This window comes from Xenopus laevis, chromosome 3S (assembly GCF_017654675.1).
Source record: "Xenopus laevis strain J_2021 chromosome 3S, Xenopus_laevis_v10.1, whole genome shotgun sequence".
NCBI lineage: Eukaryota > Metazoa > Chordata > Amphibia > Anura > Pipidae > Xenopus > Xenopus laevis.
In genome coordinates, this window is record NC_054376.1 from 127,241,254 (window position 1) to 127,268,237 (window position 26,984).

The 26,984-nt window shown below is 46.0% G+C and overlaps 2 protein-coding genes across 3 annotated transcripts; one reads left to right on the forward strand and one right to left on the reverse strand.

Annotated features, from left to right (window-relative positions):
- The first annotated feature begins 11,699 nt into the window (after positions 1-11,699).
- Positions 11,700-15,954, forward strand: lamtor4.S (late endosomal/lysosomal adaptor, MAPK and MTOR activator 4 S homeolog). Of its 2 annotated transcripts, none has more exons than XM_018239684.2 (4): positions 11,700-11,848; positions 14,324-14,407; positions 15,069-15,183; positions 15,688-15,954. In XM_018239684.2, the coding sequence occupies exons 1-4, from the start codon at positions 11,846-11,848 to the stop codon at positions 15,783-15,785; spliced, it is 300 nt and encodes a 99-aa protein (XP_018095173.1). In that variant the 5' UTR covers positions 11,700-11,845; the 3' UTR covers positions 15,786-15,954. The 2 variants fall into 2 exon arrangements, with proteins under 2 accessions (XP_018095173.1, XP_041444876.1); XM_041588942.1 differs by lacking the exon at positions 11,700-11,848 and adding an exon at positions 11,905-11,931.
- Positions 15,955-17,317: 1,363 nt separating this feature from the next.
- Positions 17,318-26,135, reverse strand: LOC108703516 (trafficking protein particle complex subunit 14). The gene is made up of 11 exons (XM_041588943.1): positions 25,650-26,135; positions 24,327-24,422; positions 23,945-24,074; positions 22,760-22,846; positions 22,542-22,662; positions 22,309-22,456; positions 21,562-21,641; positions 20,008-20,177; positions 19,752-19,906; positions 19,143-19,339; positions 17,318-18,306 (listed from the first exon to the last, which is right to left on the reverse strand). The coding sequence occupies exons 1-11, from the start codon at positions 26,055-26,057 to the stop codon at positions 18,153-18,155; spliced, it is 1,746 nt and encodes a 581-aa protein (XP_041444877.1). The 5' UTR covers positions 26,058-26,135; the 3' UTR covers positions 17,318-18,152.
- Between the last annotated feature and the right edge of the window lie 849 nt (positions 26,136-26,984).

The following is a 26,984-nucleotide window of genomic DNA, read 5'->3' on the forward strand; positions in this document are numbered from 1 at the left end:
CCGTTTAGTGTGTTGATTTAAGTTGTGCTCTAAATAGCCCTTAATATATGTATAAGCCAATGGACATTGGCAGAAGAAGCTGTTTTATTTTTTACATTAAGCGCTATGAATCGCTCCGAGTGCCATCCCGCCGGCGATTTAGATCACTTTTCAGGGAGATTAGTTGCCCGAAGAAGAGGCGATTAGTCGCCAGGCGACTAAATCTCCCCGGCTCTCCATGTCTGTCTCTGCCCTTAAGTGTCAATGTCCTTCCAAAGACAGACCAATGGCTTGTAGGACTGCCATCTTTTAAAGCAAAAGTTACCCTTGGTAACAGGGTGGTGAGGTAAAGGGGGCAAGGAATAGGGCAGATTAGGGCAGTTTGCTTGGCAGAGGGGGGACACTGGCATGATAACTGATAACTGAGCTGTTTGAGAGCTCTGGGCAGGTCAATTACATCACAGGGGTGGGATGATGATGTTATGGGAGGGACTGTGAAGTTGCACGGGCGGGGCTATGACATGGCAGTTGGCAATTGGCCAATCTCCACATCAATGTTAGGAAATCCTGCCAGGTTTTCCAAATTAGGAAAACCAGGCAGGCAGTTTTGACCCGGACAGCCAACCCGGCTGTCCAGATCAAATCCAAACAGGTGGCAACCCTAGCCAGTTACCCGCAAAAAAAGCAGGTACCCAGCAGGATGAGGTTAGGATTTTTAGGTGCAGGTATAGATGCGGGTTTCTGGGTCTGAGGGCTGTGGGTCTCATCTTTATTTCTTATCTTATGTTATATTGTCTATATTTTACTCCTTTTAAAATTTTACAAAACTTTTTTTCTGTCTCCATCCACTTCTGATGATGTCACTTTTGCACGTTTGCAGTAACAGCACTTCCTGTTTAATGGTGGTCGGCGGGTTGCGGATAAAGTAGTCGCTCCTGCCCACACCCGAATTCCGGCCTCAATTTATAGACCTGCGGTAGGGACAGGTGCACTCCTATATAACCGGATGTCGGAAACCGGCAGTGTAAGGTGTGCGACCTGGTTCAGGTCGGGTGCGGGTGAGGTTGCTCCTGTGACCCGCAAACCGCGACCTGAACTCGCCCCGACCTGCGGGTCCCTTGGGTATCGGGTCGGCCCACACATCACTACTTAGTGCCTGCACTTACATTCATTTGTAACAATTTAAGATAAAAAAAATGTTAAAGATACAATTGTAACTATTAAAATAAGCAGGTCTCTTGGGAGAATTGAGACTCACAGCTTAAAGGGCAATTTCACCTTCACTAGCAAAACTGTTATAATACATAAAACAATGGCTCTAAAACTCCTCAAACTTTCATAACCTGGCAATTTTTTATAAATGGACATGGTAATTAGGGGGTGTGGCTATAAATTGAGGTTTTCGACCTTCTTTGCATTTTTCCAATGTTGGGAGGGATGGAGTGGGTTGGTGCAAAGGGAGCTACGAGGGCTGTGGCCCACCAGGTTTTTTCCTGGTAACCATCAAGCCCATTGTGACCCTGCCTTTACCAGTATGTTGAAAATCTTTCAGTTAAAATGAATGGGAGTTGTGGGACTTGCGCTACACCTAGAAATCTATCCAGAGGGACTCTATGGCAACCCCCACCTTCAGCATATGTAGGACAGTGTTTATCTTGGCAGCCCCATGTTATATGTTGTACATTCCTATATACATGCTGGAGGAATGAACGCACGGCAATGGACTTTGGCCAAGTCGCAGGTGCAGAAGGAATTGATAAGAAGGTGTTATAAGGTGAGATTGTTACTGTGTATCTTTTTGTACCTGTTAGCTGCAGGATTAGTAGAAAGTATGAAGAAGCCGTCCTTAGCAGTAAGGTGCATCTCTGTGATACTTTTCCCTGGGTTGTGACACTGAAATCTCACACAAGTAGCAGCAGCCATGTTCTTGGTATCTGCAATGTGATTGGCTGCAGGACTCAAGGGAAAGGAAGTTGGCGGCCATCTTGGTGAAGGAGAGGGCCAAATCAGATTGGCAGTTGGAGGACAGTTGAAAGAAAGAAGCCCTCAGCAAAATAATAAACATTCAAGTAGAGAGGCAGCCAGAGTGAGTAAGTAGTACATGTAAGTATATACAGCAGGATAATAGTAAGGAAGAATAGATCTGTCACTAATGACACACAGTCGTGTGTGGGACATGTTCAGCCCCCTGAGGCAAATACATGTGATTTTGTCTGGATTTTTCACCTGACAATATATATATTTTCTCCAAGTTACTGGCCCAACCTGCAGTGTCTTAGAGACCAGGGCCTCACAGGCAGGATGGGCCTTATTACTTCCCACACACACCTTGTTGTATATTTAGGCATTGAACTTTAATGGTGTCACCAGGAACATGGCTAGTTAAAGGAACAGTAATTCCAAAAAATAAGAGTTTTTAAAGGAGAAGGAAAGGCTGTTTGCACTTGGGGTGCCAAATGTTAGGCACCCCCAAGTGATTGTATTGACTTAACTGAAACCGGTGCTCCTATCAGCAGAAAACTACACCGGCCTAGGGTTATACCCAGGCCCAGACTGGCAATCTGTGGATTCTGGCAAATGCCAGAGGGGCTGCTGTAAGGTCCCATAGAAAGTCACTATTTAGTGGGCTGGTGGGGGCTGTTTGGGCCACTATGTGGGCTGATTGGGCCTCTGTGTACCTGAAATGCCAGGGCCTATTTTAATTCTCAGTCCGGACCTGGTTATACCAGTGAGCACCACGGAGCGACCCTCTAGAACGAACAGTAGAACGAAAAGCCGTACTTTAACTAAAAAGTCAGCTATTTCGTTCTACTATTTCGTTCTACTGCACATGTGGGGAAATTTGAAGAAAAAAGAAGATGGAAGAAGATCTTTCCATGGTACTCTGCTGTGTAGCCATGGGGGCAGCCATTCAAGCACAGGATACACAGTAGATAACAGATAAGTACTACTATAGTTTATGGCTGCCCCCAGGGCTACACAGCAGCTTGTTTATATAAACTATAGTAGTACTTATCTGTTATCTACTGTGTATCCTGTGCTTGAATGGCTGCCCCCATGGCTACACAGCAGCTTGTTTATATAAACTATAGTAGTACTTATCTGTTATCTACTGTGTACCCTGTGCTTGAATGGCTGCCCCCATGGCTACACAGCAGCTTGTTTATATAAACTATAGTAGTACTTATCTGTTATCTACTGTGTATCCTGTGCTTGAATGGCTGCCCCCATGGCTACACAGCAGCTTGTTTATATAAACTATAGTAGTACTTATCTGTTATCTACTGTGTATCCTGTGCTTGAATGGCTGCCCCCATGGCTACACAGCAGCTTGTTTATATAAACTATAGTAGTACTTATCTGTTATCTACTGTGTATCCTGTGCTTGAATGGCTGCCCCCATGGCTACACAGCTGCTTGTTTATATAAACTATAGTAGTACTTTTATGTTATCTACTGTGTATCCTGTGCTTGAATGGCTGCCCCCATGGCTACACAGCAGCTTGTTTATATAAACTATAGTAGTACTTATCTGTTATCTACTGTGTATCCTGTGCTTGAATGGCTGCCCCCATGGCTACACAACAGCTTGTTTATATAAACTATAGTAGTGTTTCTGAAGCAAACACACCAGTTGTACCAGTGCAGGGCTACACTACATTATATTGTCATTCCTTTAATACACTTTCATTTGCTGGTGTTACTGTTCCTTTAATATGCAATTAATCACATTATTCTCTTCCGCAGGCAACGTGTGGGTATATTCACTGTATCCTGAACCCTGGAACTCTCCAGATTCCACCAAATAATGTAACCACATCCTGTACTTGTACTCCTTCTGGATCATCACACTGGTGTACATCTTTATCGGCCTCGTGGTTGTCCTTTCTATGTGCGCCCTGGGCTACATCTGCATATTTAGGGCTAGGCCACATGGGACGATTTCAGTGAGATTAGTCGCCTGGCGAGTAATCGCCGCGTCTAATCTCCCTGAATGGCTTGCTGGTATCTTGCAGCCGCTAGCGCTAAAGTCGCCTGTCCCTATTCACACGCGGCGACACGTTTTTCAAAGTTCCTCGAAATTGCCTCGTGAGGCCAGTAAGCCATTCAGGGAGATTAGTCGCCTCAAAGACGCTGCGATTAGTCGCCAGGCGACCAATCTCCCTGAATCTTCCCGTGTGGCCCTAGCCTTAATGCTTATGTTGCTGTCAAAGCCAATATAGCAAATTTCCTGTAATGTATATATGAAATAATCCACAGCCGTAAAGCAAGACTGTGATCTTGCAGCAGGACAAAACGTTAGGGAGGGCACAAAAACTATACAATAAAAATGAGTTGAATCTATAAGTGGAAGCAGATTTATTAAACATGCACTGAGGTTGGTTGCATTTACGTCTGAAGCTGTATGTTACATTTAGCACCCTCACCTTATTGCTTATCAGTTAATGTTAAGTAGACTTTCACCTTATCTGTTACACGTAATTACTTTAGTGCAGCGAGTGCTCATGGAAGGCCCTTATCTTCCCTGTTACATTCATTAGCAGATCACTCGCTCCAAGCACAATCTTCCTCCTTCTATAGTGGCGTTGGTGCTCCAGGACGACTATCGATCTGTCTGTTAAAGTGGCCATAGACGTAACAATTAGAGACAGGGCACACAAATCTCTTTTTCAGGGTGACTAATCCCCCCAAACTGTCTCCCCTGCCTTCCCGCCGGCTTAAATGCAAATTGCCGGTGGGGTGGCACTCGGCGCAATTCGGTTTTTGAATGGCCATTGTTTGGGTGCCTTCAAAATTTTCCGTCCAACCGATATTCAAGTCTTCTGCTGATGACGGCTGGCTCGTTTCCCACCACACACACCGAATATCGTACAAAAATTTGTTTTGTACGTTGTTATCTGTAAATCTATGACCACCTTTACTTGAACCTCAATAGAATTGCACGATCACAATCAGCCTGGCTCATTGTTTTGCTCCGAATGTCCAAAATTAAACATTATCAATGAATTCAACTGTGTGCTTCTTCATTTGTACCTTTAAAGGAGAACTAAGGGCAGAGACAAACGCGAAGATTCGGGGAGATTTAGTCGGCCCGCGACAAATCGCCTCTTCTTCTGGCAACTAATCTCCCCGAAAGGCCTTCCTGCCGGCTAGAATCTAAATCACCGGCGGGATGGCCCTTGGAGTGCTTCATTTTCCAAAGTCGCCCGAAGATTCCTCGTGAGGCTTTTTGGGGAGATAAGACGCCCGTAGAAGAGGGGATTTGTCTCCAGGCGACTAAATTTCCCTGAATCTTCAACTGTGTCTCCGCCCTAAAGCTTAACTAAAGAAGTAGGTAGAGATGTTGTACATGATGTTTTGTGCTTTTATACCAGCCCAAGGCAACCACAGCCCTTTAGCAGTAAAGATCTGTGTCTCCAAAGATGCCCCAGTAGCTCCCCATCTTCTTTTCTGCTGATTCCCTGCACATGCTCTGTGCTGCTGTCACTTACTGAGCTTAGGGACCCACTCACAATATACAGTACACATAGAATAGAAATGTCACAATATAAGGCTGATTAGTAATTAATACACATAATTACTACATGGCAGCACAGAAACCAGTGCAATTAGCATCAGAATTGAATAATCAGCAAACCTGTAGCATCAGCTTATATTACAGCCAGGGAAGCTCATTTTCTGCTGGATAATTAGTGACGAGCCCTAAGCTTAGCTTCTCAACAGCCAATCAGAGCCCACTGAGCATGTGAGTGTCACAGACACTTTCCAAGATGGTGACCCCCTGTGACAAGTTTGAAGTCCTGGATCATTGCTGCTATTGACAAGCTCAAACTTTAGCCTCGTGCAATAAGTTCACTATATCAAATATGGCATTTTTAGCCACATTAGTTTTTAGGGTTTAGTTCTCCTTTAAATAGGGCTCCCAGGTTTATGCGCCGGCGTGATGACACGTTTACCCTGGTGGTCCAGTGGCTTGTCCTGTGGCATGCATGGGCTCCCGTCGTGTCTTCGTGGGGACGCCCGCTGCAAGCGTCAGGCTCCCTTCAGCGCAGGTTTCCCTATGGCGCGCACGGCCACGTGCTCCCAGGTTTGTGCGCCAGCGTGATGACATCATTGCGCAACGGTGTGAAATTCACTATTTAAAGGGGCTTTGTAATAAAAGGTTCAGTTCGTTTGTTCCTGGTGCTATATCTATTGAAACCTGCTTGATCTTCTGGTGACTGACCCTGGCTTTGCCTGACCTCTCCAAGCTGATCCTTGCCTGTCTGATTATTCTACGCTCTCAAATCCTGATTCCGGCCTGTCTGACTATCCTACGTTCTCCGGCCTGTCTGACTATTCTAACTCTGCTTGTGCTGGCCAGGCCTGCCTGTTCCACGCTGTGTTGTCTGTCCTGCCTTCCAAGTTGTGTTCTTCCATCCAGTATCCTGGTGAGACGATCGTGCCCCTTTGCTCGTCCAGAACCTTTAGCTTTGCTCTTCTCTTAATTAGACCTGGCGGCATCCAATTAGCCGAGGGCTCCTCCCGTGGTGAAAGGCGGTTGTTAAAGGCAGAAGCAAGAGCTGAGACCAGGGAGCCTAGTACTGGTTCTGGATTTAGGGTGCCGTTTGTGACAGCCCTGTTAGTTGGGAACAATTTTACGGACATTTTCAGACCTATTGAACTCTGCGAGAGGAAGCAGGTAGGGCGGACTATCTTGCTTAATAGTAGGCGCTGTTTTTAATTCATGTGTTGAGTTCTTCTTTAAGACTAGACCAGCCTGCAACAATACTATTGGATCATTTGGATGGATAGATCAACCTGCAGCCAATTAGAACAGTTGAATATATGATAGTCAGGTTCCTGCAAACAGCATGTTGCCGCTCGCGGGGCTCAAACAGCATGTTGCAGCTCGCGGGGCTCAATCAGTTCTTTTCTTCAGTGTATACAATAGAGGAGTCAGGGTTCACAGGCTCACTTAATAACTGCACGAATGGTTCAGCTCAATCTATTCAGTGGCTGACTCCGGATATGATTCAAAAAGCTTTAATACAAATTAATGTAAACAAGGCTCCAGGGCCTGATGGCATACACCCCCGGGTTCTAAGAGAGCTTAGTTCAGTTTTAGACCAGCCTCTATTTCTGATTTTCTCAGATTCACTGTCATCTGGTATGGTGCCTATGGATTGGAGAAAAGCTGATGTTATTCCAATATTTAAAAAGGGATTACGATCTCAGCCTGGCAATTATAGGCCAGTAAGTCTGACATCTGTGGTGGGCAAATTATTTGAAGGCTTGTTAAGGGATCACATTCAAAATTTTGTCTTAATGAATGGCATTATGAGCAACAATCAGCATGGCTTTATGAAGGATAGGTCATGTCAGACGAATTTGATTGCTTTTTATGATGTGGTAGGTAAGATTCTAGATAGTGGGGGGGCAGTAGATGTGATCTATTTGGATTTTGCCAAAGCGTTTGATACTGTGCCCCACAAACGACTGCTTTCTAAACTAAGGTCTGTTGGGCTTAATGAAGTCGTTTGCACGTGGATAGGAAACTGGCTACAGGATCGGGTACAGAGGGTGGTTGTTAATGGGACATTCTCTACTTGGAGTAAGGTTCTTAGTGGGGTCCCTCAGGGCTCAGTATTGGGTCCACTTTTATTTAACTTGTTCATTAATGACTTAGGGGAGGGTGTTGTAAGTAATGTATCAGTGTTTGCAGATGAGACAAAACTATCAGCCCAATTAATTCCATCCAGGATGTGACACTTGCAACAGGATCTTGACAAACTGGCAATCTGGGCAGCTAAGTGGCAAATGAGATTCAATGTTGATAAATGTAAAGTCCTGCACCTGGGATGTAACAATATCCACTTATACCCTTAATGGGACTGCACTAGGCAAATCCATAATGGAGACGGAGCTTGGAGTCCTTGTAGATAATAAACTTGTCTGTAGCAAGTAATGCCAGTCAGCAGCATCAAGGGCAAATAAGGTCTTGACTTGTATTAAATGGGGCAGAGAGTCACGGGAGGAGGGGGTCCCACTGTATAGAGCACTGGTAAGGCCCCATCTAGAATATGCCCTACAGTTTTGTCTCCATCACTCAAACAGGACATTATTGTATTAGAGAGGGGACAGAGAAGGGCAACTAAGCTGGTAAAGGGAAAATCTTAGCTATGAGGAAAGACTGGCCAAATTGGGGATGTTCACTCTGGAGAAGAGGTGCTTAAGGGGAGATATGATAACTATGTATAAATATATAAGGGGATCATATAATAATCTCTCTAATGATTTATTTACCAGTAGGTCTTTCCAGCTGACATGAGGTCACCCATTCTGATTAGAAGAAAAGAGGTTCCAGCTAAATATTGGGAAGGGGTTTGTTACAGTGAGAGCTGTGAAGATGTGGAATTGTCTCCCTGAATCAGTTGTACAGGCTGATACATTAGATAGCTTTAAGAAGGGGTTGGATAGCTTTTTAGCAAGTAAGGGAATACAGGGTTATGGGAGATAGCTCATAGTCCAAGTTGATCCAGGGACTAGTCCGATTGCCATTTTGGAGTCAGGAAGGAATTTTTCCCCCTCTAAGGCAAATTGGAGAGGCTTCAGATGGGTTTTTTGCCTTCCTCTGGATCAACTGACAGATAGGTAGTTAATTAAAAAAAAAAAAAAAAAAGAATGAACTCGATGGACGTGTCTTTTTTCAACCTTACTTACTATGTTACTATGTTACTATGTAACTGAAGTGGTTTGTTTGTAAACAGATGCCATAGATCTTGCTTTTCCAGAAATTACCCCTTCCCCATCAATCCCTCCATTTGGAAGGCAATAGGCTCCTCAGTTTCGCATTTACAATATATGAAGCCGCAGGCTGTACAAATGTTTCCTTTGACCTATTGACAACTGACACATGGCTGAACTCGTGAGTCACACGTTTTATTGCTGAGGACTTTGGGTCTCTCGTAGAAGATGCCACATACCTTCTTGTTTAGTGTTTGGAATGTCCAGTGTTGGCTACACCAGATTTTATGGCATAGCCAAGCCTTAAAGGAGAGGCTCCTCTTTGTGACGTCTATTAGAATTACACATTTACTTTGCGTTGTATTTATCTGTTATTCCTGGAGTTTCTCAACTCTACACACAGGCCCACGTTGTGCTTTTCAACAGAAATGTACGAGAACATTCATTTTAAAAAATGCACGCCATATTATAATTGAGTATTTATTATATAATAATAATGTAATCCATAATATGTGCTGCAGTGCGGCACAACCACATGTTCTCTATATATGAAACAGTAAGTTAGGTTGAAAACAAGACACACGTCCATCAAGTTCAACCTTTTAAGTCTGTATATAACCTGCCTAACTGCCAGTTGATCTAGAGAAAAGCAAAAAACCCATTTTAAGTAGTGATGGGCGAATCTGGGCGAAAATTTGCGAAACACAAGTCAATGGGCATCAAAATAGTTTTGACACGAGTCAATTTCGACGTGGGCGTCAATTTTTATACGAGCAACTATTTGGTCCAAATGCATTAAAGTCAAATAATTTTGGCGTGCGTCAATTTTCATGCAAATGCCAATTTTGCCATCGCAGTTTCGAGAATAAATTCGCTTGTGGTGAAACGTGGAAATTCGCAGTGGACTTGTGTCTGGTGAATTTATTTGCACATCACTAATTCTAAGCCTTTCCAATTTGCCTCAGAGGGGGGGGGGGGAAATTGCTTGATGACTCCAAGACAAGGTGGGACTGGGCGGGACACTGGGAAAAAACCCGGTGGGCCTCAGGCCACTGGCCCAGACCCGCTCACCCGATCGTCCCCTCCCTCTAAAGAAAAAAATGATGTGGCACAATGCGTGGCTGGTGTTCTTGCATTGTGGCGTCGGCATTCAAGCATGCACACTGGGCGCCGGCAATCGAACATGTCCACCGGGGGGAGGATGCGGTACTTTGCAAGTAGTGATGGGGCCCCGGGGACTACTAAAAGGGCCTGTGGTTTTGCAGGCCCAGTAGGCCCCCAATGCTCCAGTCAGACACTGCTCCAAGATGCAATAGGACTAGTCCCTGGATCAACTTGTACTATGAGCTATCTCCCATATCCCTGTATTCCCTCACTTGCTAAACACCATCCAACCCCTTCTTATACCTATCTAATGTATCAGCCTGTACCACTGATTCACTTCCCAGCTCTCCCTGTAACACCCCTTTCCCTCCTCTAATCTCATTGGCTCCCTCCTGTCTGCTGGGAGGAGCTACTGGTGAATAAAGCATCCGACCCTTCCTTGTACCTATCTAATGTATCAGCCTGTACCCCTGATTCACTTCCCAGCTCTCCCTGTAACACCCCGTTCCCTCCTCTAATCTCATTGGCTCCCTCCTGTCTGCTGGGAGGAGCTACTGGTGAATAAAGCATCCGACCCTTCCTTGTACCTATCTAATGTATCAGCCTGTACCCCTGATTCACTTCCCAGCTCTCCCTGTAACACCCCTTTCCCTCCTCTAATCTCATTGGCTCCCTCCTGTCTGCTGGGAGGAGCTACTGGTGAATAAAGCATCCGACCCTTCCTTGTACCTATCTAATGTATCAGCCTGTACCCCTGATTCACTTCCCAGCTCTCCCTGTAACACCCCTTTCCCTCCTCTAATCTCATTGGCTCCCTCGTGTCTGCTGGGAGGAGCTACTGGTGAATAAAGCATCCGACCCTTCCTTGTACCTATCTAATGTATCAGCCTGTACCCCTGATTCACTTCCCAGCTCTCCCTGTAACACCCCTTTCCCTCCTCTAATCTCATTGGCTCCCTCGTGTCTGCTGGGAGGAGCTACTGGTGAATAAAGCATCCGACCCTTCCTTGTACCTATCTAATGTATCAGCCTGTACCACTGATTCAGGGAGACAATTCCTTATCTTCACAGCTCTCACTGTAACAAACCCCTTCCCAATATTTAGCTGGAACCTAATTTATACCTCCCAACTGTCCCGTTTTGAGCGGGACAGTCCCTCTTTTGACTGCTCAACCCGTAGTCCTGCGTTTGTACTGGAAAGTCCCTATTTCTCAGCACTGAACAGCCAAAAAATATACGTTTATAACTTAACTGGCTCTTGGCAGAGAGCCCAGAATAGATACTTAAGATACATCTGTAACCATTTTGTCCCTTGGGAGAAGTTAGACTCGCAGCCTAAAGTACAATTCACCTTTACCAGCTTAGTTGCCCTTCTCTGTACCCTCTCTAATACAATAATGTCCTGTTTGAGTGATGGAGACCAAAACTGTACGGCATATTCTAGATGGGGCCTTACCAGTGCTCTGTGAATGGACCTGATTCAATATGAGGGCCCCGGGTCTCACACACACTTCTCATAGTCATTGTTTTCAGGCTTTTGTGTTTAAAAAGCAAATCCAAAACCTTTCACCAAATTCTCCATAAACAACTAAATACAATTTAGCATTTGTAGAATGAAAAGGCTTAAGACAGCCACTGATTGGTTAAACGAACATAAATCAACGTACTCAAAATGCCACTTCACAACTAGACGCATTTCTATCCGAAATCTCCTTTATATTATTGAAGATCCCGCCTTTACCGCTGCTGACTGGCTTTGCCGACATCTTATTCGCTAAGAGAAGGAAGGCGGAGCCAATCAAACTCGCAGCTACCGAGATTGACATGAAATCCAGCATATCGAGAAAGTAGAAGATCACGTGAGACGCGTCCCTGCCAAACAAAGAGGCGTGGTCAACCATTACGTGACATACCAACTAGCGAATGGTTGTGGTTAGACGAGTGATTGATGGCTGATTGAACCAGTAGCGAGGGAGGAAAGGCGATGCCGGAAGAAGCCGAGTGTTAGCTGTACTGCCGGAGGGAAGTAGCAGAGATGGTGAGTGGATGATCACGGGACGGGGAGAGCGGCCTGTGTGATTATTATGAAGGCGACTGCGATCAGTATTAATGTTGTGCAGTGTGTGTGTCTGTAGTTCTGCCTATTCCTGATGTCACATCACCCTCATGTTTAGGGATAACAGTTCCAATGTCACGTGACACAGCTTGCAGGCAACTTATAGGCAATAGTTTCAGCCAATCCCACGCTGTGTGTCATTATTTCCCTCTAGTACCTCTGTGTTATATTTATTATACACTTAGTGCACCGCCCAGAGGTCCAGCAGCCCATGACTCCAATGATCCGGCTCTTACACAACTTGCAGCTCCTCATCTTGCCTCTTGTTAGGCCTCCTGTGTGAGTCACTGGCTCTGCACATGCTCAGTGGGCTCTGGGCGGCGGCTGAGACACAATTATGGGAATTAGTCAAATAAAAAAAGATTCAGCTGTCACAGAAGCACATAGTACAATGGACTGTCACATCAAGGAACCCCCGCCCCAGTGAATCCCCCTCTGTCCTCCTTATACCCGCCCATACCCTCCTGCACACCATTTCCATCAGCCGGGGGAGGCCAGTAGCTGCCGGCCGTTTACCTCCAACTAGTGATGGGCCCGTGGGTTCAGGCCGACCTTCCAAATGCCGACTTCAGGGATGAACTTCTATAGTACGGATGCACCAAATCCACTATTTTGGATTCAGCCGAACCCTTAGCGAAAGATTCAGCCGAATACCGAACCAAATCCTAATTTACATATGCAAATTAGGGGTGAGAAGGGGAAAACATTTTTACTTCCTTGTTTTGTGACAAAAAGTCACACGATTTCCATATGCAAGTTAGGATTTGGATTCGGTTCGGCTGAAAAAGGCCGAATCCCGAACTGAATCCTGGATTCTCTGCATCCCTATTTTATAGACGCTCGCCCCTTTTTTGACGTCATCAGTGGGTCAGCGCAGGTCTATAAAAGGAACTCGGGCGGGTTGGTACTGCATGGCCAGTAGCTGCCTCTCTCTCTCTCTCTCTCTCTCGTTCCTTTAGGACAATTAGCAGCATTTAAAGGATAAGTAAACCTTTAAAATAAGTCAATATAAAATTGATGAGGGGGCTATTCTAATCACTTTTTTGTAATGTACATTCATTATTTATTTTGTTTTGATTCCAAGATATTAAGGGATACATGTACTGTTAATATGAATGAATTTTGTTACAACAGCGCCACCTGCTGGTCAGTTTCCCACCAGTTTGACCACCAAGTAGTCAAGGAAGTTGTCAGGAGAAAGAAAGAGGCTGCTCTGATGTTCTTCTGCTTAGGAAAATAATTAGAAACCTTTCTCACATCTTTCCTAAGCAGAAGAACATCAGAGCAGCCTCTTTCTTTCTCCTGACAACTTCCTTGACTACTTGCTGGTCAGACTGGTGGGAAACTGACCAGCAGGTGGCGCTGTTGTAACAAAATTCATTCATATTAACAGTACAGGTATCCCTTAATATCTTGGAATTAAAGAAAAATAAATAACGAATGTACATTATAAAATTGCTTAGAATAGTACATTCTTGAATTTTACATTCACTTATTTTAAAAGTTTACTTATCCTTTAATGTGCTTTTACCTGTGCAGTCCTTTAAAGGAGACACTTTGTGTAAAAAAATAAGAATGTACCAGTGCATTATACTCATTTAGATATAGAAGAATTGTGCTTAAAAAAGTAGTGTTTCAGTCTGATTTATTGAATATTTCTGCAAAAACCCTAATAATCCCTCCCTTCTCTTCCACTTCCTGCTCCCTGAATTCCCAGGCTGTGCAGGGGAGCTGGCGGCTCTGCATCTGATGTCATCAGTGGGGCGGGTCAGCGCAGGTCTATAAAAGGAACTCGTGTGGGTCGAGTAATGCCCAACTCGCACATCACTACTCTCAACATTTTGGGAAAAAAAGAGGGAGACATTTATTGGCCACACCTATTTTTGGCTGGACCCACTGAGTTTTTCCTTGGTGTCCTGCTGGCCCAGTCCAACCCTGGCTACAGGGATAATTGTTGATATCCTTCAGATGCAGACTGTACTGCTTTCTGAGCTGCCATGTAGTAATTATGTGTATTAATTACTAATCAGCCTTATATTGTGACATTTCTATTCTATGTGTACTGTATATTGTGAGTGGGTCCCTAAGCTCAGTAAGCGACAGCAGCACAGAGCATGTGCAGTGAATCAGCAGAAAAGAAGATGGGGAGCTACTGGGGCATCTTTGGAGACACAGATCTTTACTGCTAAAGGGCTGTGGTTGCCTTGGGCTGTTAAAGAAGCCAAAACATAATGTACAGCATTTCTAGCTATTGGAAATATGGAAAAGCACCAGACGAGGTTTATCCAGGACCAATTCCCCCGGGCCTGACATTGACTTCATGTTTAGAGGAGATGTAAGTGGGGTTTATGGCCATTTCCATGTCTGCCCCTATAACCAGTCTTTCTCCTTCCACAGACCTCCACACTGACGCAGGGTCTGGAGCGGATCCCAGACCAGATGGGATACCTCGTAATGAGTGAGGATGGAGGGGTGCTGGCGGTAAGGCAATTTGACACTTAAAGGGGTTATTCACCTTTAAATTAACTGTTAGTATGATGTAGAGAGGGATATTCTGAGACCATTTGTAATTGGTTTTCATTTTTTATTATTTGTGGTTTTTGACTTATTTGGCTTTTTATTCAGCAGCTCTCCAGTTTGTAATTTCAGCCATCTGGTTGCTAGGGTCCCAATTCCCCTAGCAACCATGCATTGATTTGAATAAGAGACTGGAATATAAATAGGAGAGGACTCAATAGAAAGATGAGGAATAAAAAGTAGCAATAACAAAACATTTGTAGCCTTGCAGAGCATTTTTTTTTTTTGATCGTGTTAGTGTGAAGTTGGAAAGACTCAGAAGAAGGCAAATAATCAAAAAAACTAGAAATCATTTAGACCAATTAAGAAAGTTGCTTAGAATAGGCTATTCTATAACATACTAAAGGTTAACTTTAAGGTGAACCCACCCCTTTAACATCATGCATGAGAAGCTTGTGACCATTCATTGTTGTTAAACTCCTCCTCCTACAGCCAGAGACTTTCAGGGCATTGTGGGAGTTGTAGTACACGAAATATCAATGTCCTTGACATTCTGCCTTTTCTGATAATGATCGAGTTGCCATAGTGACAATTAAAATGGACCTTCCTTCCCGTGTCCATACAGAGCGCTGGTGATCTGGAGAATGATGAGCGTCTGGCAGGAGTGATCAGAGAGATGGTGGCTGTAGCCTGCACCTTCCGGGACCTGGGGGAGCAGCAGCCATTCAAGCGCATGAGTGGTAAGAATTGGGGGGCTGGTGATGTACAAATAGTAGAGGTGGGCACAGACTAGAGTGGTGTCTGCTACATGTTCAATCTCATCCTTCCCAACAAACCTGATGTTTCTAAAACGTTTTACATCCTATGACACCTCTCATGATATCACCAGCTTGGGGAAGCCCTGCAAGTCTGACCTAAGTCTGTCAGAACTCACACATTACTAGTGGTACACAATAGAGTATGGCCTGGGAAACAGGACAGGGGGGAGTAAGGAGGACAGGAGAGAGTTGGGAGCATGGGAGGACATAGAGAGCACGGGAGGGAGTTGGGAACACGGGAGAGAGTTGGGAGGACTGGAGGGAATTGGGAGCAAATTGGGAGCAGGGGAGGGAGTTGGGAGGACAGGAGGGAATTGGGAGCAGGGGAGGGAGTTGGGATAAAATGCCTCATCTGGAGGGGAGTAGAAATGATGGAGCTTGACCCTCTTACTCATTGCTGTCTTTACCTTCTTTTTCTCCTTCCAGTTGTATTCGGGGAGCACACGTTTCTCGTCACTATCTCTGGACAGAAGATTTACGTGGTGAAGCGACAGAATGTTGTGCGGGAGCCAATCAGTGTGTAGAAGCCTTACCCCCCCCCCATTTGCTATTACTGTGCCCAGCATGAAGTGACTGTAAACTGCTATTTAATGACCCCCCCATTGTTACTCTAGAAACCTTTTCTACAGGATCCATTACCCCAGCCTTCTTCTCATGTGTCTAATAATAAATATATATATTGTTGGTACTGCATGGCCAGGAGCTGCCTCTCTCTCTCTTGTTCTTTTAGGACAATCAGCAGCATTTAAGGACAAGTAAGACCCAGAATGTGCTTTTACCTGTGCAGTCATTTAAAGGACACACTTTGTGTAGAAAATGAGAATGTACCAGTGCATTATACTAATTTAGATATAGAAAATTTGTGCTTAAAAATAGGTGTTTCAGGCTTATTTATTAAATATTTCTGCAAAAACCCTAATAATCCCTCCCTTTTCTTCCACTTGCTGCTCCCTGAATTCCCAGGCTGTGCACTCAGCTCACTGCACTGTAGGACAGGAACCAATCAGCAGCTAGCAGGACCTGATAGGGAACTGAAGCCTGTCTGTGCTTGTGTGACTGCAGGGCTGTGATTGGCTGTCCCCCTCCTACTGTGCTTCTGGCAGGGACCGTTAGGACACGCCCACCCCTCATGTGAAACCAAGACCAGAGAATATCTATAGGGAGCTCCAATAAAGGGGCTATTTTTAAAGATATTAATTTTTAGCTCCATGTAAAAGCAACACCATATATTACTTATAATTGCCTACAAAATTAGGGGTTTTTCATATATCCTATATGATGTTCTCCTGATGTTGTTCTGCTTAGGAAAAGAATTAGAAACCTTTCTCACATCTTTCCTAAGCAGAAGAACATCAGAGCAGCCTCTTTCTTTCTCCTGACAACTTCCTTGACTACTTGCTGGTCAGACTGGTGGGAAACTGATCAGCAGGTGGCGCTGTTGTAATAAAATTCATTCATATTAACAGCACATGTATCCCTTAATACAGTGATCCCCAACCAGTAGCTCGTGAGCAACATGTTGCTCTCCAACTCCTTGGATGTTGCTCCCAGTGGCCTCAAAACAGAAGCTTATTTTTGAATTCCAGGCTTGAAGGCAAGTTTTGGTTGTATAAAAAACAGATGTACTGCCAAACAGAGCCTCAATGTAGGTTGACAATCCACATAGGGGCTACCAAATGGCCAATCACAGCCCTTATTTGGCACCGCAAGAACATTTTTCATGCTTGTGTTGCTCTCAAAATCCTTTTACTTCTGAATGTTGCTCACGGGTTCTAAAGGTTGGGGATCCCTGCCTTAATATCTTGGAATTAAAAGAAAATAAATAATGAATGTAAATTACAAAAGTGCTTAAATTAGACCCCTCGTCAATTTTACATTCACTTATTTTAAAGGTTTACTTATCCTTTAATATTCAAACCTTATGGTGTAAAACAACCCCACCCCCTCCCATATTATACTTTTTGCCATGATTGTGTAAATATGTCTCTTTCCTCTCTGAATAACGAGGAGAAGCGGTGAATATAGTTGGTGGGGGGAGGCAGAAAGACTTCACTCATTTTCCTTTAAATCTCACTATATTTTTTTGCCTTTGTTCAAAATAAATTAGAGACATTTATTAAAACATAAAGTGCGCGGCCGCAACACATGAGAAAACGTAACATATAAAAACTTATAAAACTCCCGGTGTCTGCGGTTTGTGGGTCACAGAAATGAATCAAGTATCGGCAGGAGAGGTGGAGTGAGAATGAGCGGGTTTTGGGGGGGGGGGCTCCTCCCCTCCCCCCAATATTGGCAATTGGTACAATACGTGCAGCTGCAATTCAAGTTTTAGCCTTGGATATTCCAGTTACAGACAGATATATATAATAATAATAACAGTGTCTCTACCTGGTGCATCTTATTGTGCAAGAGGAGCGCTGCATCCCCCCCATTTTCCATAATAAGATTTGGGGATGGTTCAGTAGTGAGTATATTAGGGGGTGTAAACCCATCGGCGTTTCCTTTGGTCACAGACATAAATAGCATGTATTATTACAGCACGACTAGTATCCTCCATGGCAGCTCCAACTAAGTGATCCTGAGAATCGGCCCTTCTTTTATGTTAAAATACTTGATTTTTTTCTTTTGCTTAGGTACCCAATGAAATGTCCAGAAATGTAAACATTATAAAGGAAAGGAAAAGCTTGTAAGAGAGGGGAATGGACAAGATTGGCCCTTTCGCCCCCTCTCTCCCCCAATTTATATATATATATATATCAGTAGTACATAAGAACCGCTGGTTCATTTTTCTCCTCAGTCCTGTGTGTCTCAGGCCGTACCCCAAATTCCATGTTCCTATTTCAGTTCAGTCATTGGCTGATCTCCGTTCTGCTGCAGAGGATACTGGGTAATCACTGAACGGGATGCACAACTAGTACCTTGCATTGGCGTTTTGCGATTTTATCCAACGATAGCGTTGCTCTCTCTGGGGGCAGATAGAGGGGTCGTCCCAGGGGGGAACCTACCGGTGGGGTTATTGCACGGCGCTCCATCACACTGCCGGTCCTATGGGAACAAAGACAGAAACTGTTACTCTCTACGTCCTTTAAAGGAAAACTATACCCCCCCAAACAATGTAGGTCTCTATAAAAAGATATTGCATAAAACAGCTCATATGTAAAACCCTGCTTCATGTAAATAAACCATTTTCATAATAATATACTTTTCTAGTAGTATGTGACATTGGGTAATCATAAATAGAAAACTGCCATTTTAAAAAATAAAGGCCGCCCCCTAGGATTGTACGATTCACAGTGCACACAAACAAACCATACTTGTTAGGTCACATGAGCCAATTAACAGACAGAGTTCTGTCTTTTGCTTCAAAACTTCTTCCTGTTCCAGTCAGAGCTGCACTATTTCTGGTCAGGTGATCTCTTCCTGTTACAGTTAGAGCTGCAGTATTTCTGGTCAGGTGATCTGTTCCTGTTACAGTTAGAGCTGCAGTATTTCTGGTCAGGTGATCTCTTCCTGTTACAGTTAGAGCTGCAGTATTTCTGGTCAGGTGATCTCTTCCTGTTACAGTTAGAGCTGCAGTATTTCTGGTCAGGTGATCTCTTCCTGTTCCAGTTAGAGCTGCAGTATTTCTGGTCAGGTGATGCAGCACACAGACCATCACAAAATGGTGGCTCAAGGCAAGAGATGTAAAAGGGCAAGATTTACTTAAATATATATTACAGTTTGGTAAGATTCTTTAATATGCCACTTAATATTATCAACTATCTGTTGCTTAAGTGTTCATTTTGGGGGTATAGTTTTTCTTTAATGGGCATGATTACCCCAAAATCAGTGCAGGTTATTCAGGAAATGTTTGAGTTAGGATTGGCCCCTTCATATCTCACCGTATCAGCTGACCACGAGTAGGCTGTTGGTGGGAGAAGGACTGAGAGCGTCCCAGAACCCCACTCTGCTGCTGCCTCTCCAGATCCCTGAGGGCTGGGCTGCTGGGACTGCTCCGTCGGGACACAGGCCGAGCGTCTGGGGGGGGCTGGGAAGCACTGGCAGTGAATTGAAGCTTTAATTTCATATGCTGACTCAGCTGATGGGAGGAAGCACAAGTATCAGATAAAGACACACAGTGACATCCATCTCTCTACTGCACCCCCATCTCTCTACTGTACCCCACTCCCTATTGTATCCCCATATACCTACTGTACTCCCACTGTACCAATCTCTCTATTGTACCCCCACTCTATTGTATCCCCATATCCATAGTGAACACCCACTGTACCCTCTCTCTCTACTGTACCCCCATCTCTCTACTGTACACGCATTCCCTATTGTATCCCCATATCCCTACTGAATTCCCTACTGTACCTCCACTCCCTACTGTACCCCCATCTCCCTATTGTATCCCCATATCCCTACTATACCCCCATTGTACTTCATCTCCCTACTGTAGCCCCATCTCCCTACTGTACCCCCCATCTACTTCCTGTACCCCATCTCACCTCGAAAAGGCCACTTCTCAGAGCCATGAACGTAACCCCGACTGTTACGGAGCTGCCCTTTCGGCAAAACCCCAGGCTGTTGATTGGAGTGTGACAGACGACGGCTTCCTGAACAGCTTTTGTCAAGCGCCAGTCCTCCTCTGAGCTGCTCCTGCCTAAGGAAAGATGGAGATGACCTCAGTCACATGCTTCTCCCTTCCTACCAAATCTCTGACCTTGCCCAATGTCACGGCCCCTTTCCCACTATGACTCTCACCTCCAGAAGTCGTGTTAGTGTCCGGGGTCCATACGAGTCTGACGGCCAAGAAGTCCTGCAGGTCGTTGAGCAGCGTGTAGGTGACCCGGAAAGGTTTGTGTGTCTGGACAGGAGAGTCACAGCAGGCCGTCATCACAAAACGTGGCCTCTCCAGTCTGATGCTCGGGAGCCTGGAGTTACAATAAGTAAATTGATACTAAGGGCTTGCACGGTGTATTGGCCAATATCACTCAGGTGATGTATTCTGAGACCCACTTGAGAATACACCCCCTTTACACTACGGACTCTATTTATCATGCTGTGTAGAACAGTGGAGAAAAACATCACTGGTGATGTTGCCCATAGCAACCAATCAGATCTATGCCTAGGTGAGTGTTGCAATCTAACTGCTATGGACAATATCACTGGTGATGTTTTTCTCCACGGTCCACGCAGAAATCAAAACATATTAATAAACTGCAAGCATGCACGAAAAGCACAGCAGTTAGACCCCCACAATATAATGTCACTCCCCCCACCCAAATGAAAAAGGCATTTCACATGCTAAAGTCATTTCACGTGGCACCACACAGGTTACCTGCTTCCTCTAAACACATCCAATTGCTTTACACATTACCTGTAACATAAAAGAATCTCCTCTTCATACGGTTCTATTTCCCAGCTAGGTCCCACTTAAAGGGGTTGTTCGCCTTTAAATTAACTGTTAGCAAGATGTAGAGAGGGATATTCTGAGACAATTTGCAATTGGTTTTCATTTGTGTTTTTTGAGTTATTTAGCTTTTTATACAGCAGCTCTCCAGTTTGCAATGTCAGCCATCTGGTTGCTAGGGTCCAGATTCCCCTAGCAACCATGCACTGATTTGAATAAGAGGCTGGAATATGAATAGGAGAGGCCAGAATAGAGAGATAAGGAATAAAAAGTAACAATAACAATACATTTGTAGCCTTACAGAGCATTTGTTTTTTTTAGATGAGGTCAGTGACCCCCATTTGAAAGCTGGAAAGAGAAAGGCAAATAATTCAAAAACTATAAAAAAAACCAATGAAGACCATTTGAAAGTTGCTTAAAATTGGCCATTCTATAACATACTAAAAGTTCATTTAAAAGTGAACTACCCCTTTAATGGCATAACATCTCTCCCAGGCTATTAGTAGTGTAGATGAGAAAAAAAGGGGTCATTTATCATCACTGGACAACTTTGCCCGTGGCTAGTAACACAACCTACAACTGGCAAAAGCCAAGCACTGGCTGGTTGCTATTGGTTACTGCCTATTGCTGATAAATGACCCTCCACCAAGTCTTACAATAAAGAGAAAGGCTGTTACTGCCAACCCCAGACATCTACAAATTGTTTCATGTAATATCGCTGTGCTAAAAGGAGTATTAGCACGACCTTCAATAATATACCAGCATGGCAAGGGTTACTATTGGCAGCAGCAAGGGGTTTTGTCTACAGCTGCCATAAAGTACAGCCATCCTGCTCATGAATGCACTGTTCATTGTAAAATTGTTCTGCATTAAAATTCTGTATGTGAATGTGAATATGGACTTACTTATAATGGGTATAAATGCCAGATGTGAGGGGCTTTGGAGTCGACCAATGAACTACAGCCACCAGGGGAACCTCCAGACCCTGAGGAAGAGAGAGAGATGGAGCTGAGAGGGGATCAGGCACATGGAATCACATACAGAGGGCTACACAGCAGCTTGTTTATATAAACTATAGTAGTACTTATCTGTTATCTACTGTGTATCCTGTGCTTGAATGACTGCCCCCATGGCTACACAGCAGCTTGTTTATATAAACTATAGTAGTACTTATCTGGTATCTACTGTGTATCCTGTGCTTGAATGGCTGTCCCCATGGCTACACAGCAGCTTGTTTATATAAACTATAGTAGTACTTATCTGTTATCTACTGTGTATCCTGTGCTTGAATGGCTGCCCCCATGGCTACACAGCAGCTTGTTTATATAAATTATAGTAGTACTTATCTGTTATCTACTGTGTATACTGTGCTTGAATGGCTGCCCCCATGGCTACACAGCAGCTTGTTTATATAAACTATAGTAGTACTTATCTGTTATCTACTGTGTATCCTTTGCTTGAATGGCTGCCCCCATGGCTACACAGCAGCTTGTTTATATAAACTATAGTAGTGTTTCTGAAGCAAACATGCCAGTTTTACCAGTGCTTTACCTTTAAAGTCTTTAATTCATTGCCCAAAAATTGAACACATAGTTACCTAGAACCATTTCTGATTGCCCTAAGGGATATGCATCATTCCCATGAGCACTCACCTCCTTAGCATCCTCAGGGGGGCGCTCACCAGCCTTTAGCTGGAACAAGAAGTTGTGCTCCTCCAGGGAGCAGAGCCTGCTGGGAAGTTGGGAGGACCCGCTGTGCAAACGCAGGAAGGAGGCCATGCTGATATCTCCTGACTGGTGACTACAGGAAGAGACAGGACAAGTGAGCTTGCAATCATCTCCCAGACACCCCAATGATGACCCGGCTCCCCCGTCTCGTTTCTCACCACACGTTGTCCACCAGCAGCACAGATCCATCCGGCATGACGGGCAGGTAATTGGCATTGAAGTTAGGGAGGATGCGCACGTCACAGATGCTGAGTTCATCCTGAGAAGAGGTGTTCAGTACTAATGGAGAGAGAGAGAGAGAGAGAGAGAGATGGGGGTGAGGATGGGACACTAATCCTACCCAAAAAGCCCAGCCTCCCCTCTCCTCCCCTCTCACCTTTTAGAGCAGTGAAGTGTTTCCCGGCCACATTGATCTGACGGCACCTGAGGGTGGGAGGTGGGAGCACGGTGAGGAGGGTACTCACTGAGAAAGAGAGAAGGGAGAGATCACTCACTGAGAAAGAGAGAAGGGAGAGATCACTCACTGAGAAAGAGAGAAGGGAGAGATCACTCACTGAGAAAGAGAGAAGGGAGAGATCACTCACTGAGAAAGAGAGAAGGGAGAGATCACTCACTGAGAAAGAGAGAAGGGAGAGATCACTCACTGAGAAAGAGAGAAGGGAGAGATCACTCACTGAGAAAGAGAGAAGGGAGATATCACTAAGAGACAGGTAAGGGCATCACACAAAGGGAGGGCAGAGAGAAGAGGTTAAGTTCAATCAGGAGGACAGAGAGAAGAGGTTAAGCTCAATCAGGAGGACAGAGAGAAGAGTTTAGGCTCAATCAGGAGGACAGCGAGAAGAGCAGGCCTGGACTGGCAATCTGTAGCTTCTGGCAAATGCCAGAAGTACTGCTGAAATTGCCATAGACAGTGACTATTTCTTAGTGGGTTTGGGCTTCTCTGTACCTGAAATGCCAGGGCCTATATTGAATCTCAGTCCAGACCTGGAGAAGAGGTTAGGCTCAACCAAGAGGGAAGAAAAAAGAGATTAGGCTCAGCCAGGTGGGCAGAGAGGGGGTTTCAGATGCCAGAGAGAGAGAGAGAGAGAGAGCTGAAGGTTAAGGGGCATGAAGGGAACAGTGATCCCCATGGGCAAGGACCCCTGCCATAAAGTGAGACACGTATAAGCCTTAGGGAAAATTCCCACCAAATGCTGTTGCTGATGTTTCCTGTTACTGGTCACTTAACTATGACACACGCCCCAAGCCCTGCCCCCTTGTCCTTCTAGACCACACCTCCAACAAGTGATGAAGATGATCATTGGCTGTTGTACTATCTTGTACGGTGATGAAAACACAACAGGAGGGCTATGGGGTGGGGGTCACAAAAACGGTGGGCAGGCAGCTAATGGATAATGGAGGCATTATCAATAATCAGTAACCCCCTTACTAGAAGGGAAGAAGCAATGGGGTAATTATTTCTACTCTTTAGCATAAAATCTGAATGTACAGAAGAAAAGGAACAGAGAGAGAGAATAAAATACATTGTGGGACAGGAAATTAACCCAATAATGGGGGTCACCTTGAGCCTTGAAGTTGCCCTGTTCTTCTCTGAAGATTTGGCCCGGGGTTGAATTCTGTAACAATGACCGATATCCAAAGGTTTTGACGAGCGAGTGATCTGTGTCCCGTTTCCACACCGTCACCACTATCTGTCATACAGACACACGTACACAGGGTAATTCGTGTATTTCAACTGTAACCATACACCCTCTTCTGGCTCCTCCCTGTTTTATCATCAAGGGTCACTGACCCCAGAAACCAAAACACAGATTGACTATAAGGTTTCAATTACACTGCTTATTCTCTTTTCATTTCAAAATGCTCCCTGGTTGCTATGGTAATAAGTCCCTAGCAACAGATTTGATCCAAACCTACGAGCTGCAGAAAACTCTAGTGCTCACCTTGGCTTTGACTGTCCCAGGTGGGAGACGATCTAAAGAGACAGACAGAGGGAATATAACCTCGTCACTGGACACGACTGGATCTGTAACAGGGGTCTGTTTGGAGAGAGATGCCAAGAATTTATTATGGACATACTGCAAAGGGGGCGGGGCTAAGACAGGGAGGGAGGAGTCAGACAGAAGTTTGGTATAAAGGTGCTTCAGGCCCTTGGGAGAATGAGACTGCTTATCAGGGAAGGAGCACAGACTGCAGCAGGAATGTTGGGAAGAAATGGGTGGGAGCCCTGACAACTTTGGGTGAACCCTGACAGTAGGAGCAGGGGGAGGACCCTGACTGCTTAGGGGGAGAGGCTGGACTAGCACTGACAGCTGCGAGGAGGGACATCTGATAGAGAGGGGGGGAGAACTGACAGCTGGGGGGGGAGAACTGACAGCTGGGGGGGGAGAACTGACAGCTGGGGGGGGAGAACTGACAGCTGGGGGGGGAGAACTGACAGCTGGGGGGGGAGAACTGACAGCTGGGGGGGAGAACTGACAGCTGGGGGGGAGAACTGACAGCTGGGGGGGGAGAACTGACAGCTGGGGGGGGAGAACTGACAGCTGGGGGGGAGAACTGACAGCTGGGGGGGAGAACTGACAGCTGGGGGGGAGAACTGACAGCTGGGGGGGGGAGAACTGACAGCTGGGGGGGGAGAACCTGACAGCTGGGGGGGGGAGAACTGACAGCTGGGGGGGGAGAACTGACAGCTGGGGGGGGGAGAACTGACAGCTGGGGGGGGGAGAACTGACAGCTGGGGGGGGAGAACTGACAGCTGGGGGAAGAACTGACAGCTGGGGGGGGGAGAACTGACAGCTGGGGGGGGAGAACTGACAGCTGGGGGGGAGAACTGACAGCTGGGGGAAGAACTGACAGCTGGGGGGGAGAACTGACAGCTGGGGGGGGAGAACTGACAGCTGGGGGGGAGAACTGACAGCTGGGGGGGAGAACTGACAGCTGGGGGGGAGAACTGACAGCTGGGGGGGGAGAACTGACAGCTGGGGCGGGGAGAACTGACAGCTGGGGGGGGAGAGCTGACAGCTGGGGGGGAGAACTGACAGCTGGGGGGGAAGAACTGACAGCTGGGGGGGAGAACTGACAGCTGGGCGGGGAGAACTGACAGCTGGGGGGGGAGAACTGACAGCTGGGGGGGAGAACTGACAGCTGGGGGGGAGAACTGACAGCTGGGGGGGGAGAACTGACAGCTGGGGGGGAGAACTGACAGCTGGGGGGGAGAACTGACAGCTGGGGGGGAATAAGGGGGACGTGAGACACGATGTTATTACCCCAGAAGGCGCTGCCCCGGGCGGGGGTTGTTGTTGGCTCAGAATTGCTTTACACCCCCGATACCCCGCCGGACTGTCCCCGCTCTCCTCTTCCTCCTCCTCCTCCGCTTCCTCCTCCCCGAGACAAACACTGGCCAAGGCCGAAAGCGAAGCCGCCAGAGGGGCCCAAGAAAAGGCCTCAGGCCCCGGACTTTCCTGAGAAGCCTCCCCCGGCGCAGAGGCCTCTGTCCCCGCCCTTTCCTGGTTCTTCTCCCCGGGACTCCGGAGCCGCAGCACGAGCAAGAAGCGCAGCGTCTCTCCGAGGTAGAGGTGGTTTCGCCTGGGCAACGCCCGGTACCGAACTGGCAGGTCTGAGGGCAGGAGGGGGCAGGCCGGGAAGATCATCGAGTAGTCGCACTGCGACTCCATATTGGCACCGGCAGGGGAGAGCAGAGGAGCGCCGAGCCAGGGAGCCTGGGAAGGACAGGAAAGCCGAGTGACGGAGTGTAGCCTAGCAACAAGGCCAGCGCTGCAGCAAGCACGGTAACCTAGCAACGAGGGTTGTACCACTTCGGGCCTGTGACATCAGTGCAGAATGCTGGGCAATAAGTTGAGGGAGGTGGGTCCATAATAATGTAGGGTTGGCTGGGAAAAGAACAGTAAGGAACATTATGAGGCTAAAAAATGCCGCAGGTGCATCTCATGTTCCATTGTGACCCAGTAATGCTCCGAGTTCCCCTCCCGCCATGTTAGTCCCATTGGCCTCCACTTTACACTGGGAGCGTGGCCTGTAGAAAGTGACTGACATTCAGTATAGGCCTGGCATTCAGTATAGGCCTGGCATTCAGTATAGGTCTGGCATTCAGTATAGGTCTGGCATTCAGTTTAGGCCCTGACATTAAGTTTAGGCCCTGGCATTCAGTATAGGCCTGGCATTCAGTATAGGCCCTGGCATTCAGTATAGGCCTGGCATTCAGTATAGGCCTGGCATTCAGTATAGGCCCTGGCATTCAGTATAGGTCCTGGCATTCAGTATAGGCCCTGGCATTCAGTATAGGCCTGGCATTCAGTATAGGCCTGGCATTCAGTATAGGCCCTGGCATTCAGTATAGGTCCTGGCATTCAATATAGGCCTGACATTCAGTATAGGCCTGGCATTCAGTTTAGGCCTGGCATTCAGTATAGGCCTGGCATTCAGTATAGGCCCTGGCATTCAGTATAGGTCCTGGCATTCAATATAGGCCTGACATTCAGTATAGGCCTGGCATTCAGTATAGGCCCTGCCATTCAGTATAGGCCCTGGCATTCAGTATAGGCCTGGTATTCAGTATAGGCCTGACATTCAGTATAGGCCTG